Genomic DNA, 16924 nt, shown 5'->3' with positions numbered 1-16924 from the left:
ATCCTACTATCAGTTGTGTTGCAGAGTGTTGATTCCTCCACATGGTCACCAAACCCAGGGTTATATACTCTTTATGTTCTTTGTTAATTTGCCAGCTGCTCCTTCCTCTACATGCTTCAAAGTGTGGGAAGCTCATCTTCCAAACAACTTGCAGGAAAGATGGTACATCATGGTTTAGACAAAACATAAGAGAGCAGGAAGGGCCCACGGCTAGAGCAGATGACCTGGGGTTAAGAACTGACAGAGACCAAGCAAGGCACTTTCACTAACTTTGTATTCATTCATTTCTAAAAAGAAGGGACCTTAGAACAAGAAGGTGTTCAGTCAACAGCAGAGGAATTTGGGGGCTGTTCTAAATGAGTTTAAGACTGTTGCTTAAAACAAATTTTACCCCAGGATAAGGAAAAACCAGGAGGAACTCGAAGCTTGGAACAATATAAGCACCTTTAAGGATGTGAGTGTTTCCTTCACATATCAGAAGAATGCCGTTGCCAAGAGGAAGGAAATACATTCTTCGAAATTCTAAAGGGCAACTCAAGGACCGACTGTAAGAAATGTGGATAACTCACGTTCACAAATTGGTGGCTCTGCATCCCAAAAGACAGTATTGCCTGAGAGGACACATTCAGTAGATGAGTGCCCGATGAGTCGATATCTAAAAGCAAAAAATGAAAAATAACTGTGCTGTACACATCCCATCAACTTCCTCAGCATGCATGCATGGCACATCTGAAAGGTTACAATCTGAGATATGTCTAAGGATTAGCCTAAATTCCAACCCACTTTATCTGGCTTTTCTGATTTCTCTTTTTTCTATCCTCTCATTACTGAAAGCAATGCATATATAGACATACAACACATGTATTTAAACCTATTTTCTCAATTTTGATGTCAAAATATGTACTCAACCCATCTTGCATGCAATAAAAGCCTAGCTTATGTTGTCTTGCTTTCTCCCATTTTTTTTATTTTTATGGATATATTTTATGACTTTAGAAATTTTTATTAAATTGTGATCACATTGCCACGTTTCACCTTTTAACACTTAGTTCTGTCACTGTATTTAGTTTTGTAACTTTGCTGAAAATATCTGATTTTTTTAAAAAATGTGTTTGTTTTTGTCAATTTTCTACCTCACCAGTATTTATCATTACCCTTAAAAAATACTTATGGATTGCCTGAGTTTATCTTTTTTCCTTATTTCAGGGGGTATGCTTCCTAGAAAGTACACAAGTGTGATTTTGGGGCCCTTGCTTATCTTTTTTTTTTTTTTTCTTTTTGCCATTTCTTGGGCCGCTTCCGCGGCATATGGATGTTCCCAGGCTAGGGGTCGAATCGGAGCTGTAGCTGCCAGCCTATGCCAGAGCCACAGCAACGCGGGATCCGAGCCACGTCTGCGACCTACACCACAGCTCACAGCAACGCCGGATCCTTAACCCACTGAGCAAGGCCAGGGACCGAACCCGCAACCTCATGGTTCCTAGTCGGATTTGTTAACCACTGTGCCACGACGGGAACTCCCCCTTGCTTATCCTTTAATGCACACATGTAGCCTCTAAATGTGAATACTAGCTTAGTTCATTAGAATCACTACCTTCTGCAATTTAGTGATGTGAAAGATCAATATAGATTAATTTTCTTTTGTAGGTATTATGGTTTATTAATTTCCTCTCTGCATTCTGGATGTTTTTTCCTTATCTCTGTAATACAGAAGATTCCCTAGTGATGGCTAAGTATGGGCTTATTGTTTTCGCCTCCAGGAATTTTTGTTACACGTATTTTGAATCCTAGTATTCTTACACATATCTTCTCATTCCTCTTCTTCTTTATCTTTTGCTCTTAATTCTGGGAGAATTTTATTAATTTTTCTTCATACTCCTTGCTTAAATTTTCCACAGTATTCAGTGTGTTTATCACAGATTTTTTTTTTAATTTGACTATTCTGCTTTTCATTCAGAAGCAAATTTCCTAACTAGTTTCCCAGAAAGTGTGCAAATGAATCTTGTTCAAAATGTAAACATATTTTTCTAAAAGTTTCTCCTATTTCTTGGAAATAAATCTTTTTTGTAAGAGGCCATTTCTTCTGATTTTTCAGATTAATGTGGTTTTTTTTTTGTTTGTTCGTTTTTGTTTTTGTTTTTTTTTGTTTGTTCGGTTTTTTTTTTTTTTTTTTTTTGTCTTTTGTCTTTTATCTTTTTTATGGCCACACCCATGGCATATGGAGGTTCCCAGGCCAGGGGTCTAATCCAAGCTGTTGCTGCCAGCCTACACCAGAGCCACAGCAACGGCAGATCCGAGCCACATCTGCGACCTACACCACAGCTCACAACAACACCTGATCCTTAACTCAGTGAGCGAGCCCAGAGAGGGAACCTGCAACCTCATGGTTCCTAGTCGGATTCGTTTCCACTGTTCCATGATGGGAACTCTCAGATTAGTCTTTTTTATATTAATTTCCCATAGCATATCATAAGCCAATGGTTTTCTGTTTTATAATGCTCAGAAGTAGACTCTTATTTGGCAATACCAAGTAAAGAGGGTGCAGCCAGAGAATTTACAGATTGCACTTCAAAATGCTTGAAGAAAGAGAAAAGTGTTTAGATTTATTCTAATTTTACTTTGTCAGATTATGATCTGTAAATCCTCGGTTAGCAAATATGCTAAAGGTCACCAGCATCTTTTAGGTGGGTGTCATGGCAGTATGAATTTAGCCCATATTCTCTACTGGTTTAGCTGCTCATTGGCAGTGAGGTTGAGATTCTACTGTGTGTTGAGCAGGGATAATAAGTACCAAAGGTGGGACTACCGCCCAGCAATTTATGTCTGGCATTTTCATAGGGGGCTCTGTTATGGGTTGAATGATGTTTCCCCCAAAGAATGGTGAAGTCCTAACCTCCATATTCCTCCTGTGAATATGACCTTACTTGGAAATAGAGTCTTTGCAGATGTAATCACTTTAAGATGAATTCATTAAGGTGAGTCCTAAACAAATGTGATTGGCCTCTATATCAAAAGGGAGAACTCTGGACTCAGACTCACACAGAGAGGACGGTGCCCTGGGGGGACACACAGACACAGAGCTAAGATGGCCATGGGAAGATAGAAGCAAAAACTGGTGTGATGCTGCCACGTGTCAAGGAAGGATGAGTCAGCTGGAAGAGGCAAGGAAGGATCCTTCCTCAGAGGCGCTGGAGAGAGCATATGCGGCCAACATCCTGATTTTGGACTTCTACCCTCCAAAACTGTGAGAGACTAAATTTTTGTTGTTGTGGTAAGCCACCCAGTTTGTCAGACTTTGTGATGGCAGCCCCGGCAAATGAATGGTGCAGTCACCTCTAAGATTTCCTTTCTCACAGCTGCTCCATGGCCTTCCCTCTCTTCCAGCCATGCCTCCGCTGGGTTAAGGCTTTGGTATGGTTTGACCCTGCCCTTCACCCATTTTCTTCCTTTCTACCTGGTGAATACCTCGCTTTTCTTGTATGTACTACCCTGGATTCCAGCAAAGACACAGATTTCCTCTCGAAACTTACTGTACTTTATTCATTTCAACTAGGAGTTAAACATCTATGTTCAAGCTTTCTTGAGAGCAGATGGTAAGAAGCTAGTCCTCCTTTCTGAAATATGACCAGAAAGTAGTACTGCTGTCTTGGAATGCTTTTTTTAAGTCTTTCATTTTTTAAACTTTTACTGAAGTAGTGTTGATTTACAATGTTGTGATAATTTCCATAACAAACTGATTCAATTATTCATATACACACATATTCTTTTTTTTCAGATTCTTTTTGCATATAGATTATCATCAAATATTGGGTAGAGTTCCCTGTGCTACACAGCAGGTCCCTGATGGCCAGTCATTCCATATACCACAGTGTCCATGTCCTAGAACTCTTAAATCAAAAGATGCTGCTGTCAACTCACCCTGTATTACAAGAGAAATTAATTCTGGATCCAAACTGGGTATCTGTATTTACATACACCATGCCATTCACAGGATCTGAAGGAGTTTCACATGATTTACCTTGGGAAAGAAACAGAATTTGGGAGCCAGGAAGAGTAATCTGAATTTTGTTAGTGCGTAACAAGTTATTTCTCACCCGACTGTAGCCGTCTGAAGTGTATATGCAATTCTGACTGTTTCCCAGATTTTGCCACTTTGAGGAACCTCAGCAGACTGCCTCAAGCTCAGCCACTCACTAAGCATCACTTTCAAAAACACCTCCCCTCCAGATCTATCTTATCTCCACCTCAAATCTCTTTTCAAAATATAAGGGTTATTTATGGTTTTACATCCCACCCGTATAACATTTTTTTCCCTACTTGGTTATTCAAAGAGTTTATGTATCCCTACAAAAATTTTTTCCTGATCTGGAGTAATTCCTTACTTACTTCCCCACAAATATTCTCTAAACTGTCTCATGAGATAAACATTTCAACCAATAATTAGGTAACAAGACAGCCTCCTAACCTCCACCTATTTGACTATGTTTGACAAACAAAATATTCTCATCTCTAAAATTTGGAAAAGTTAAATAAGATTGTATAGATACTTAAGCAAACATGGGAATATTCCAATGCAGGGTTTGCTCACGTTTACAGACATCAATGGCGCTTGACCACGTGAGGTTTTCCAGGCACTTGATAGAGAATGACATCTTGTAGTACTCGGGATGGCATTCATATTTTAAAGATGTCCCAATGGGAAACTTAGATGCATTGGTTTGGCTTTTCAGCTTGGCAAACTGAAACTGATCTGGAGCATTACAGTGACCTAGAAACCAAAAGAAGAAAGAACATCAGAGTTCAAAAAAGACACCCAATGCCATTCTTCTTTCTCTCTTTCTTGTTAGATTTGATGTCAGAACAAAAGAAACTTTTTGTTTTGGAAAGATAACTTCCTTGTAAGCTTTGACAGGTTAGGAAATGGGAGAACGGTTCCATTAGCACATGCCCGTTAGAAAAGGGACTATTTGGAAGATCGCTACCTGGGCATTTTACTCACATAATTTACTGTAAAAGATAGTGCCAATTCATTTTTTTTTTTTTTTTACATTTTTAGGGAGATATAAAGAGTGCTTCTGCCCAGGTTTTACCTTTCTTGTCTGGTTTCCTTGTGCTTCAGTGCATCAAAACTGCAGTAGAGGGTTTACAGGCATGAATGGAGAACTCAAGATATTTCTTGAAACTAGGAAGCACCACTGCCTTTCTAGGCCTGATTTCTAAGCCAACCATTTGAACACAATGTGAAAATAAATAACATCTCCTCAAAATGAAACCAAAAAACCAAAGAACTATAGTTCTTATTATAACATTGTTTGAAGTGTATGTTGTTGAATCAAATTCTAGTTTTAGCCCCATGCCCTAGGATTGAAGAATAAAAATTCAGCTTACATTCAAGTAGTATGAAATCAAAAAGGTATATATGCTTGGAAAAATAGAAATCATTTCCACTTGGTTTTGACAATAAGTTCTCCTTTAGTTTTTACTCTAGGTATCCTCCATCTCCCTTTCAATTATTTTTTTAAATAATAAATATAAAGCTAGAGCAAATTTTGCACACTGATCATTCTATGTATGAAAATCTGCAAACCAATTTCTCATATCTTTAACATAATTAAATACTTTTTCTGAGTATAAGAATTTGGCTTATTTTAAAGATATCTTCATTGGAAATTTATCCGTCTATAATATATTGCTTGTTTCCTTTTTATTTTAGAGCTTGAATATTAGATAGACCAGCTTCTAGTTCAAAGAGTTTCTCTTCTGACTAAAAATGACTATCTAAGGCCAAAATCAGCAAATGAAGATGATCTGGCAAGTCTCCAATCTAAAAATATATAGCCAATAAAACTATCGCTGCCATCTCAAGATACAGTTATGTTGAAAAAAAAATCATAGAACTTAAGGGAAGATGGTTTCTCTCTGTCGATTCAGTGAATCTGAAGTAGGACTCTGTATCTGTAAACAGGCTCATGGGGGACCTCAAGTTGAAGCCATGGTGCTGCAGGAGGAGAGTGAGGGCAAAAAAATGACTGAGTGTCTATCCTTGGTCCCTTTCCTTTTAGAACTGCTCTTTTCTCTCAGAGTTCCCCTGTGGTCAGTATGTTATGCTGGGACTAGAGTCACTTCCACAACTTACTTTCTCTTTCCCATATTCACTTTCTGAGTGTGGGTGTCTTAGGAAACCATCTCCAGACCTTAGACATACATACTCTATTTTGCATTTCCTCTTGAGCTCACAATGCTCTGCTTTCTCTTTCCACCAAAGTAGAAAGACTTCAACAGTGAAAATTAGTGTCAAGTGAACCCTGTGTTAACTTAGAACTTAGCCCAAATTGGCTCAAAGAATCTTTGTGTTTTGTCTACAATTTTACAGCCCAATTTTCATAGAGACTGCACAGCAGTCTCTGGCCAAATAGGTAATTAAAACAATCCTGCCGGGTTTCATTCTCTGTTAATCTGTGCTTCTCTCCAACACCTCCAAATACCTATGAACTTTATGCTAGTTAAGGTTCATAGGTATTTGCTTTCAATCACTATGCTTTGAAAACATTTTCCTTCTAATTATAATTAGAACTAGAACCTCTGCCCACTTCCTCCATCTCTTTTCATCAGTCCTCTGGAAACAAAAATCATCACAATCTTGCTTGTTGATGAATCTTAAAACCATTTATTATTGATCTTGCATTGAACTGTGTCATGCGCATGAATAAACACCATGCTGTCATTTTGGAAATTTGGAGACTTGGGTTTAGACCTTCTAAAGCCATTTGGAATGTGGGATGGGGCTCACGAACCCTGAACTCCACAGTGAGGGGCGGGGCCGCTCCAAATTCCATTCCCTTGACTGTCGCTGGTGCAGTGGATGGTGCTCTTCCCAATGAGGCTGAAGATCTTTCCTCTCTCTGGGTGTGGGTCACATGTGTAGGTTACTTCTTTTCCAAAAGGAAAGACTTCCAGAGGTGTGCCGTGTGTCTCCCATTAAGGATATCAGGAGGATATGGACACAAAATTTCTGGAAAGAAGGCAAAAGCTCTAAGTTTCATTGAAAAGTTTTCAACAGAGATGTTCTACAGTCCCAGGGTACTACAGTTGGTGCTACCGAAAAAACACAAAATGGACTAAGTGAAAGGAGATTTCAATCTCATTTTTTTTAATTTGAAAATGTACAAAAGAATTTGCCTATCCTGAATCTTCCAGGCCTTTAAGTTTTCTGGATAATAGAAACTTCTCATTTTTAATTAAGCACCGAAACTTTTTCTTTTCTTTTCTTTTTTTTTTTTTTTTTTTTTTTTTGTCTTTTTGTCTTTTTAGGGCCACACCCTCAGCATATGGAGGTTCCCAGGCTAGGTTGCCGGCCTAGGCCTAGGCCACAGCAATGCTGGATCCTAGCCCCATCTGTGACCTACACCCCAGCTCATGACAACACTGGATCCTTAGCCCACTGAGTGAGGGTAGGGATCGAACCCACATCCTCATGAATGCTAGTTGGGTTCGTTAACCGCTGAGCCATGATGGGAACTCCGAAGTAGTGAAACTTTTAAAGAAAAAAAAACAACCAGTTGGAGGGTAACTCATTCATTTACTCAACATATATTAATTGAGCACTTATTCTGTGTCATCCACTCAACAGGGCTCAGAGGATAAAGTGGGGATGAACACAGATAAAGTTTTTGTCCTCCAGAGAGCACACATTCTTGGGAAATATTTCTACAATGTATTGCATAGGTACTAATTACCTTAAAGGAAAGAAACATTTCCTTGATGACTTACTGATACTGACCCTCAATGAATTTTGACAGTAGTGCTGTCACAATGAGTAGAAACATACATGGTTCATTGGAAATTCTCTAAATGATTCAGACCACTTAGTTTATTATTTTTTTTAATGCAGGGGACTGTTTATGATTTAATATTTTTTTCTTTACTTTCCATGAGGTTTCAATTTGTTAATTTTTTTCTGGTATCTGCTTATCTCTTTAAAACTATCCCTTCCTCACTTCTATTTAACGTTTCTAATTAGGCTGGGGATTTGGAAGATGCTACCTAAACCAGAAAAAAATCTGAAAAATAAGACAAATAATACAATCAATAAATGAGCTCTAGGAGTTTCCATTGTAGCTCAGGGACATTGAACCTGACTAGTATCCATGAGGATGTAGGTTCAATCCCTGGTCTTGCTCAGTGGGTTTAAGGATCCGGCGTTGCTGTGAACTGCGGCATAATTTACAGAGGTAGCTCAGATCCTGTGTCACTGTGACTGTGGCATAAGTGGTCAGCTACAGTTCTGATTCAACCCCTAGCCTAGGAAATTCTATATGCCTCATGTGTGGCCCTAAAAAGCAAATAGAAATAAAAATAGATAAAATAAATGATCTCTAATGCATGCCAGTAGGATGGAATTTTGTCATGTTACTTCACTGAATGTTGGGCTTCTTGGACAGCAGGGGTCAATATGTTATGTTCTTAGAAAGTTTTACTATAAAAATCATCAGAGGATGACAGCAGATTTCTAGAAACATGAATATTTCTGTAACATTTGGACTGGTTAAAAAATATATATATACACACACATATATATTTCCAATCTTTAGGGTCAAATGAAAAATACAAATGGGTTAGACTAGAAGAAATCAGTAGTGGTATTGTATAGAGGAGACATTTTTTAATCAGCTTCTTGTTTCTGAATCTTTCAGCATACTTTATTTAGACACAAGTTTTGAGAGTTTAAGGACTCTTAACCTGCTTACCCTGTGTAATATTACTCCCACTTTCCCCTCATTTCTGCACTGCTCTGATCTACCAGCTCCGTAAAATTCACTTTGTTTATTTTCTTTCTTGTACATCTCCCCACTTGAATATAAATAACATGGGAGAGGGAATTTGTTCATCTTGTCCACTGTTATAATACCAGTGCTTAGAAGAACATCAAGCACATAGTATGTGCTCAATAAATAACTGAATGAATGAATGACTCTTATTTGTATATCAGAAAATGGATAGTAAAATTGTAGAGTGACTATATCTTTATGGCATAAAAAAAAGAAAAAGAAGGAAGTAAGGAAAAGAGAAAAACGTTTGTCAAAATGTCACATTATCTAATCTTTCCTGACTTAGAGGCGAACTACAGCATGATTTATCAGATGGAACATAGAATTCAAAAGGACAGAGACTGATCAGATGGTTCCCCAAACAGGAGATACACGACCCAAGTTCATCACAACAAATTGATGCACGGTAAAATAGTATTAAAGTAAGCAAACATTTATCAATAATTCAGATTAGAAAATAGAAGAACAACAGCTGGGGAGGCCAGAGGTCAAATTGCCAAACAGAGTAAAGGGAGAGATTGGCCTAAAGCATTACCCCTTTTACTCACTTTCACACACAGGGACACTGCTGTTCCAAAAAATTTCCATTCCAACCAAGACACAATGACTAGTAGAACTGCCTTTTAATTGGTATCTAAGGAAGAAAATGGGAGTGAATATATAAGCTGAATCAGCCAAAACGTTATTCTGTTTATAGAAATCTCAGCATTTTGAGGACCTGAAACCAGCAGGTGCAAGAGGTTCAGAGGCCACATCAGTCTGGCAAAGTCACAGCTTCCAGTGAGGGAGAACAGCAAAGCACAGCCACTTGGTGACATTATATTGTTCCGGCCTCAGGTGAAGAAAGCAGAAGTGGCATAGCTGTCACCTCCTCGATCCTGGACTCAGACTCAGAGGAATCAGCTCCCACTGAGCATTCTATGACAAAGCTGATAAATCTACTCACTGCCTATCAGATTAAAACATAGTCCAAGTGCTGACACTGAAGCAGTAAGTAAACCAGCTCCCAGTTTGGACTGGAAAAACAGAGAATAACTGGAAAGATAATAAAGATTGTCCTTTTGTCTCTCCATTTGTGATGGTTATGCAGAAGGCTCACACAGCATGTTAGGCTGTAGAAGAGTAAGCATGAATATTCTAGGCAAAAATCAAAAGAAGGTTGAAATGACTTTTGTATAAAATCCACCAAAATTCTCAATGTATATTGGACCCTGATGGCTCTGAAATTTTACTGAGTCCTGGTATTTAGTGCCTGACAAGGATTCTTTGAACATTTTGAGATCAGGTGCTTTGTTGCTCATGCTCGATACTTCCCGTGTAGCAATGTGCATTCTGGGAAGTGCCTGAGATTCACATAAGCCGAGTTAATGACCTTTCCTACAACATTAAATCAGCTACCACAATCCATTCCAGAGACCATGGCCCATTACTAACCAGGTGATATACGACTGGATTTAACTGCTTATTCTCATACTTTCACTCCTATTACACAGTTCAATTTTGATGGTTAAATTTTTTTCTTAAAAAATTCTTAAATGATCTTAGTTTTTTTTAATAAGCTTTTTTTGCTTATCAATTTTTTTCTGTAACTCTTCAAATTACGCTTTCTTTTCTGTTTGGAAAACGTGATTTTTTTCACTTACTTTGTCTCCTGCATATATTCATAAGCAGTACGTGTATTTGTGTTTGAACCTGTCACTTAATATATGTCTCAATTTTTCCTTCAGATGTTATTAGTTCCCCCTTTTCCTTAGAGTTACTTCCCATATACATTCCTCCCCCCCCCTTTTTTGTCTTTCTAGGGCCACACCAACAGCATATGGAGTTTCCAAGGCTAGCGGTTGAATCAGAGCTGTAGCAGCCAGCCGACCCCACAGCCCCAGGAACACCAGGTCCGAGACGCATCTGCAACCTACACCATAGCTCACAGCAACGCTGGATCCTTAACCCACTGATCAAGGCCAGGGATCGAACTTGCATCCTCTTGGATGCTAACCAGATTCATTTCCACTGAGCCATGATGGGAGCTCCTACATTCCCCAAGTTTAACATCCCCAAATATCTTTTTTATTTAAATCACACTACATCTTCCCTTTTTGAATTCACTTCTATTCCAGTGTCCAGTAGGCCAGGCAAACACACTTACCCCTCATCACAAACGAAGGACACTTTTGCCCCAAGCTGGAAATTCAGTGGAAAGAGCACACGTCCATTAGGGAGTTGGTCCAAGAAGTCAGCACATGATTTCGCTAGGAAAAAAAAACACACACACACACAGGCGTGAGAGGTCCCTGTGAGGGACAAAGAGATTGGTCGGTAAACCAGGCAAGAGTACAGGTACCTGCACATCTGGGGGCTTCTGGGCTCCAGTCTCCCTGGGATGTACAGCGCAGAGAAGCAGCCCCTCTAAGATCATAGCCGGGCTGGCAGCTGTAGGACACTTCCTGCCCAGTGGAAAAAGTGTTCCTCTGGCCTGCATTGTGTTTACCATGCGGGATTTCTGGAGGTAGCTGACATACTGGGAAAGAGTATTAAATGCTGTTAATTGTGTGAAAGTAAACTTTCCTTGGTGGTAAACTGGCCAAGAGAGTCATATGATAAATCTATGTGTTTTTAAAAATCTGATAGATGAACACCCTCTCATTTTATCATTGGCAAAATTAAATATACGAAAACATACACAGACACTCACAGAAAGTGTCTTGCAAAAAGCAACAGAACTGATAGGCTGATAACTGTGACTAAAACAGAGACATCCTCAGTTCATGATTTTCCATCTAAAATCCACCCCCTTGGGAGTTTCTGCTGTGGCTCAGCAGTAACGAACCCAACTAGTGTCCGTGAGGATGTGGGTTCGATCCCTGGCCTCACTCAGGCATATGCCTTGGGTGCAGGCCTAAAAAAAAAATCTACCCCTTAGATGACACAGCAGATGGGTCCCCTCCATGTAACACAATTGTTAAGACTGATGGATTTTCATATCTTCATATCCCCTTTCGAGAAAGGCATCTCCCCAAATTATAGTCTATTCTTTTGGCCATAAGGGAAGCTTGTACCCATGTCTCATTCAAATCTCCCTATCACCTATCACACTCTGTGGTGACAAACAGGATTCCTACATCTCTTCCCATCTCTTTCCAACTGCTCTCTAGTGGCCACCTGACATCAGTTAGTGGAGAAGATAAGTCTTTTCTCTCCACTTTCTGTAGCCAAGTCCTGCCTAACCACTCCTTTCATTCCAACAAAAAAATTCATTTCATTCATTCCATTGAATGAAATCTTCTCAAAAGCCTATAGTCCTCACAATGAGAGTTCATATTTCATACTGCATGTTGTAACTGAGTCTCTGTCTCTTTATACAGTTGATTTGAATTGAGAACCAAATTGCATTTGAATCTCCTAAATTAAATGAAACTGTAGTAACATGAAGAATCATTTTATTTTAGCTTAGAGCAGGTCAGTTTTTCTCGGACTTTAGCATTCTCAAATATAAAATGGGATATTGGATTAGAATAAATGACCTCCCGAGGGAATTTGTAAATACTCTCTTACTGTAATACCCACTTTCAGGGCCCATCACCCTCTTGTTTCCCTGTGATACAGTAACTGTGATGTGATGTTTAAGTGCTTGTGCTGGTTAAATTTCTGTTGGCTCCCAGCCTCACACCTCTGTGTTCTCCTTTGACTGCTGGGGCTACAGGCCTGAAAACTACACTGCTCATCTTTCTTGCCAGCTGGGTCCTGGTTAAGCTTTGCCAATTGGAGGCATTTATACTAAATTAAAAGGCTGGAAGATGAGAGAAGCCATTCTTCTTGTAAAGGAGATTCTAGAATTGACAAGGTTGACGCTTCTGCCTTAACAGCAGCAAACTTCAGTGCTAGTAATGCCAATGGCTGCAGGCTCCAGCAGTCTCAGCTATATTATATTCTGGCAGCTGTGGCAGCTTCTGCAGCATCGAGCAGCTAGAGGAAATACCTGCTCAGTGAGCCTTTCAGCTGTGACTACAGGCACCTGTGCTCTAGTCTGGGAGAAACGGAAGCCCCTGAACATCTGGTAATATTGCCTTCCTCCTTTTGCTCTTCCTGCTCTTTTTCTTTTTTTTTTTTTTTGTCTTTTTGCCTTTTCTAGGGCTGCTCCCATGGTATATGGAGGTTCCCAGGCTAGGGGTCCAATCGGAGTTATAGTGCCGGCCTACACCACAGCCACAGCAACGCGGGATCCGAGCCTTGTCTGTGCCTTGTCTGCAACCTACACCACAGCTCACCACAGCTCATGGCAATGCCGGATCCTAACCCACTGAGCAAGGCCAGGGATCGAACCTGCAACCCCATGGTTCCTAGTCGGATTCGTTAACCACTCCTTTTCCTGCTCTTCTAACAATATCTTTATACCCTTGTACCTCCACGAAATCCCTCATTCCTTGAAATACCTAGAGCTGCTTGTGATTTCCCTGGCTCTGGAGTCAGGTAGACTCGGGTTCTGGTCTTCTCAGAGTTACTATCTATTTAATCTTGGACAGTTATCTAACCTCTTTAAGACTGAACTTTCTCTGTAAAACTGGAAAGAATCATAATTACCTCATACCTTTTACTTAAGGACTAAGTGCATCCATAGCCTACAGAATGGTGCCTGACAAGAGGAACAAATCATTACATAGCAATTACTATACTCAAAAGCAATGGATAATTTTTTTTTTTTTTGTCTTTTGTTGTTGTTGTTGTTGCTATTTCTTGGGCCACTCCCGCGGCATATGGAGGTTCCCAGGCTAGGGGTCCAATCGGAGCTGTAGCCACCAGCCTACGCCAGAGCCACAGCAACTCGGGATCAGAGCCGCGTCTGCAACCTACACCACAGCTCACGGCAACGCTGGATCATTAACCCACTGAGCAAGGGCAGGGACCGAACCCGCAATCTCATGGTTCCTAGTTGGATTCGTTAACCACTGCACCACGACGGGAACTCTGATAATTTAAAAAAAAAAAAAAAAAAAAGATTGTTTTGACTGAAAAAAAAGGTAACCAATAGATGATGGTATGTGCAGAAAACTTCTGTTTATAAGAATCCCAAAAAACCTTTACATTCCCTGCTCATTTATCTTTGCTGCTGAATTTGAACACACACACATGCATATACACTCCTTCTTTATTTCCTATTTCCTCCCAAGAAAATTTTCTCATCTATACTGCTCACCACATATCCTTCCCCGAGAGAAAATACTAATGTCCTGATCCTCCTACAGCTCATGTCATTTGTGGGCCCCTTCAAAGCCTCAGTCAGACTTACTCCTGGAGCAGCTGGGCAACTCCGGCCCCCATTTGTTTTGTGCGTGACAGTGAACAGTGGAGGGTCCTTTGATGATAAAGCCAGGTTGACACGTAAACTGCACAGTTTCATATAAGGAAAATAGGCTTTTCTTCTCAGATATCCTGAATGCATTTTCAACCTCTGGAGGTGTGCATTTATTAGGTATAATGCACTGGGGGGGAGGGCCACTCCAGATGCCAACTTGATTGTCTTTGCTGGTGCAATATATTGACGGTGAACCCACGAGCTCAAACTTCATCCTTCTATCTCCAAGATTGCAGCGATAGGTCACCACTGTTCCGTATGGGAAATATTCTCTATTACTGCTAATGAAATCTCCATTGGCGATGGCCGGGGGTGGCCCGCAAGGAATACCTGGGAAAAGGGAAAGCAGTGAATTAAAATAACCAGAGGGAGAAGTCAAATGAGTCCCTAAACTGTAACTGTTTTTACTTTCTTTTTTTTTTTTTTTTTTTTTTTTTTTTTTTTTTTTGGTCTTTTTTGCTATTTCTTGGGCCGCTCCTGCGGCATATGGAGGTTCCAGGCTAGGGTCGAATCGGAGCTGTAGCCTCCGGCCACGCCAGAGCTCAGCAACGCAGGATCCGAGCCGCGTCTGCAACCTACACCACAGCTCACGCACGCCGGATCGTTAACCACTGAGCAAGGCAGGGACCGAACCCGCACCTCATGGTTCCTAGTCGGATTCGTTAACCACTGCACCACGACGGGAACTCCTGTTTTACTTTCATTATGTGGTTTTAATCTTTGCTAACATGTAGATAAGTTCTTCCAAAGTTATAATTTAGGGTGGGCATGCTAGCATGTGTTCTGCTTTTTCTACTTGTACCCTGTAAACACATGCATTTATTAATACAATCCAAATTCTTTTAATTTTCAATAGCTCCTTGATCATATTATTATAACACAGTTTACACAGTTTCCCTCATTCTTTTCCATTTGCCTTCTTAATTTTCATTTTTTTGTTATTAACAGAATGCAGTTTAAGAAAAAAAAACTCTTGCTAAAAGGAAGAGAGACAACACAGGTATATAGAATTAGGAAAAGTAATTTGAGCACATTTGCATAAATATGAGATATTTATGAAACTGTAGGCTACTGTATGTTAAAAATTTTGAAAATCTAAGTGATATAAATGAAAATATAAATGACTAATATTCATTCAGGAAGACATAGAAAACTAGAATGGACCAAGAATCTTGTAAGTATAGAAAAGAAAATTTCACACATAAATTCTATTACAGTTTAAAGTAATATATACTTCTAAATATAATTTCAAATGTGTCACAAGACATAAGAAAAAACTTATCAACTCATTTTATCAAGCCTATGTTTGATATCATAACATGTAAAAGTCCAAAAAAATGCTAAATACAGCTGAAAATGTAGAAGTAGAACATTGTATTTCTAACACTATGTAACTGGAAGTAAGTTACTTCAAAATACCTAGGAAGTTTAGTTGAATCAGGAGGGGGCATTTGAGTGGCTTAAACTTTTGATAGTCTCATGGAGTAAAAGAATAAAAATTGGAGTCCAAGACCTTCAAAATGGAAACTTTGGTAATACTTTCTGAAATGTACTAAGACCTCAAAAACTAGCCTCTGGGACTCGAGATTACTGGAATTGTTCTTTAACAATTTTTGAGGTGGCCCAGAAAAATCGTTGTTTTTGAAATTAAATTAAAGTCTCAGATTTTTAGGGTCCCCAGGTACCTGGCAGAAATAACAATAAAATTCCACTCTGGAAGAAGATTAGTTGTCTAACACCTTCATTTATTTCTACAGAAAAGTTTGCAAGTATAATTCTTGATATGTAGTTAAAGATAACCAGGTAGTTGAGGAAAAAAAAAAAAAAACACAAATAAGAACCAAACTAATCACTGACAGTAGAAACTGAGCCATTAGGACTCCAGATATTGGAATTTTCACTCACAGATTTAAAATAACTATGATTATCTACTCAAGGATAAAATACACAAAACCTAAACTTTTTTTCTTTTTCTTTTTAGGGCCACACCTACAGTATATAGATGTTCCTAGGCTAGGGGGTCTCATCAGAGCTGCAACTGCCAGCCTACACCACACCCACAGAAATGAAGGATCAGAGACACATCTGAAACCTACACTGCAACTTGCAGCAATGCTGGATCCTTAACCCACCAAGCAAAGCCAGAGATTGGACACATCCTCATGAATACTAGTGTCAGGTTCTTAACCTACAGAGACACAATGGGAACTCCCACAAATCCTAAAATTCGAAAGGACTAGAAGCAATTAAAGGTGACAGGATACATTTTGAAAGGAATCAAATCAATGTTCTATATTTGTAAAATACAATTAGTGAAATTAAGAATTTGGATAAGATTAGTAGCAATTTAGACACGTTGAAAGGAACTCAGGACGGCTGAGGCTGAGTGGTAGTACTTAATTGCTAGAGAAAATTGAAACAGAAATTTTAGAATGATTTTCCTAGACAATTTACAGAATTGGAGAAAATATTTGCAAATGATGCAACCTTGTAGGGCTTAATCTCCAAAATATACAAACTACTCATGCAATACAACAATAACAAAAAATCAAAAAGTGGGCATAAATAGACATTTCTCCAAAGAATACATGTGGATGGCCAGCAGGCACATGAAAAAAATGCACAACATCACTAATTATTAGAGAAATGCAAATAAAAACAAAGAAGGCTGTTATTTGTTAACCAATTCCAAGACTTGAGAACCAGCATTAGAGACCCGGAGCACCTTGAATAAATGGGAAACTGG

At 39.3% G+C, this 16924-nt stretch overlaps 1 protein-coding gene across 1 annotated transcript in view; it reads right to left on the bottom strand.

Moving 5' to 3' along the window:
* CR1 (complement C3b/C4b receptor 1 (Knops blood group)) overlaps positions 1–16924 on the bottom strand; it is a 106490-nt gene that overhangs the window by 30695 nt on the left and 58871 nt on the right. The window contains 9 exon segments of the mRNA XM_021063334.1: positions 570–655; positions 3919–4018; positions 4589–4768; positions 6795–6968; positions 6971–7012; positions 9377–9462; positions 10975–11077; positions 11170–11346; positions 14113–14508. Coding sequence (XP_020918993.1) covers positions 570–655; positions 3919–4018; positions 4589–4768; positions 6795–6968; positions 6971–7012; positions 9377–9462; positions 10975–11077; positions 11170–11346; positions 14113–14508 — 1344 coding nt within the window.

The sequence above is a fragment of the Sus scrofa genome, chromosome 9, assembly GCF_000003025.6.
Source record: "Sus scrofa isolate TJ Tabasco breed Duroc chromosome 9, Sscrofa11.1, whole genome shotgun sequence".
Taxonomy (NCBI): Eukaryota; Metazoa; Chordata; class Mammalia; order Artiodactyla; family Suidae; genus Sus; species Sus scrofa.
Note: the sequence above shows the minus strand (reverse complement) of the source record. Positions and strands in the feature narration are given on the sequence as shown.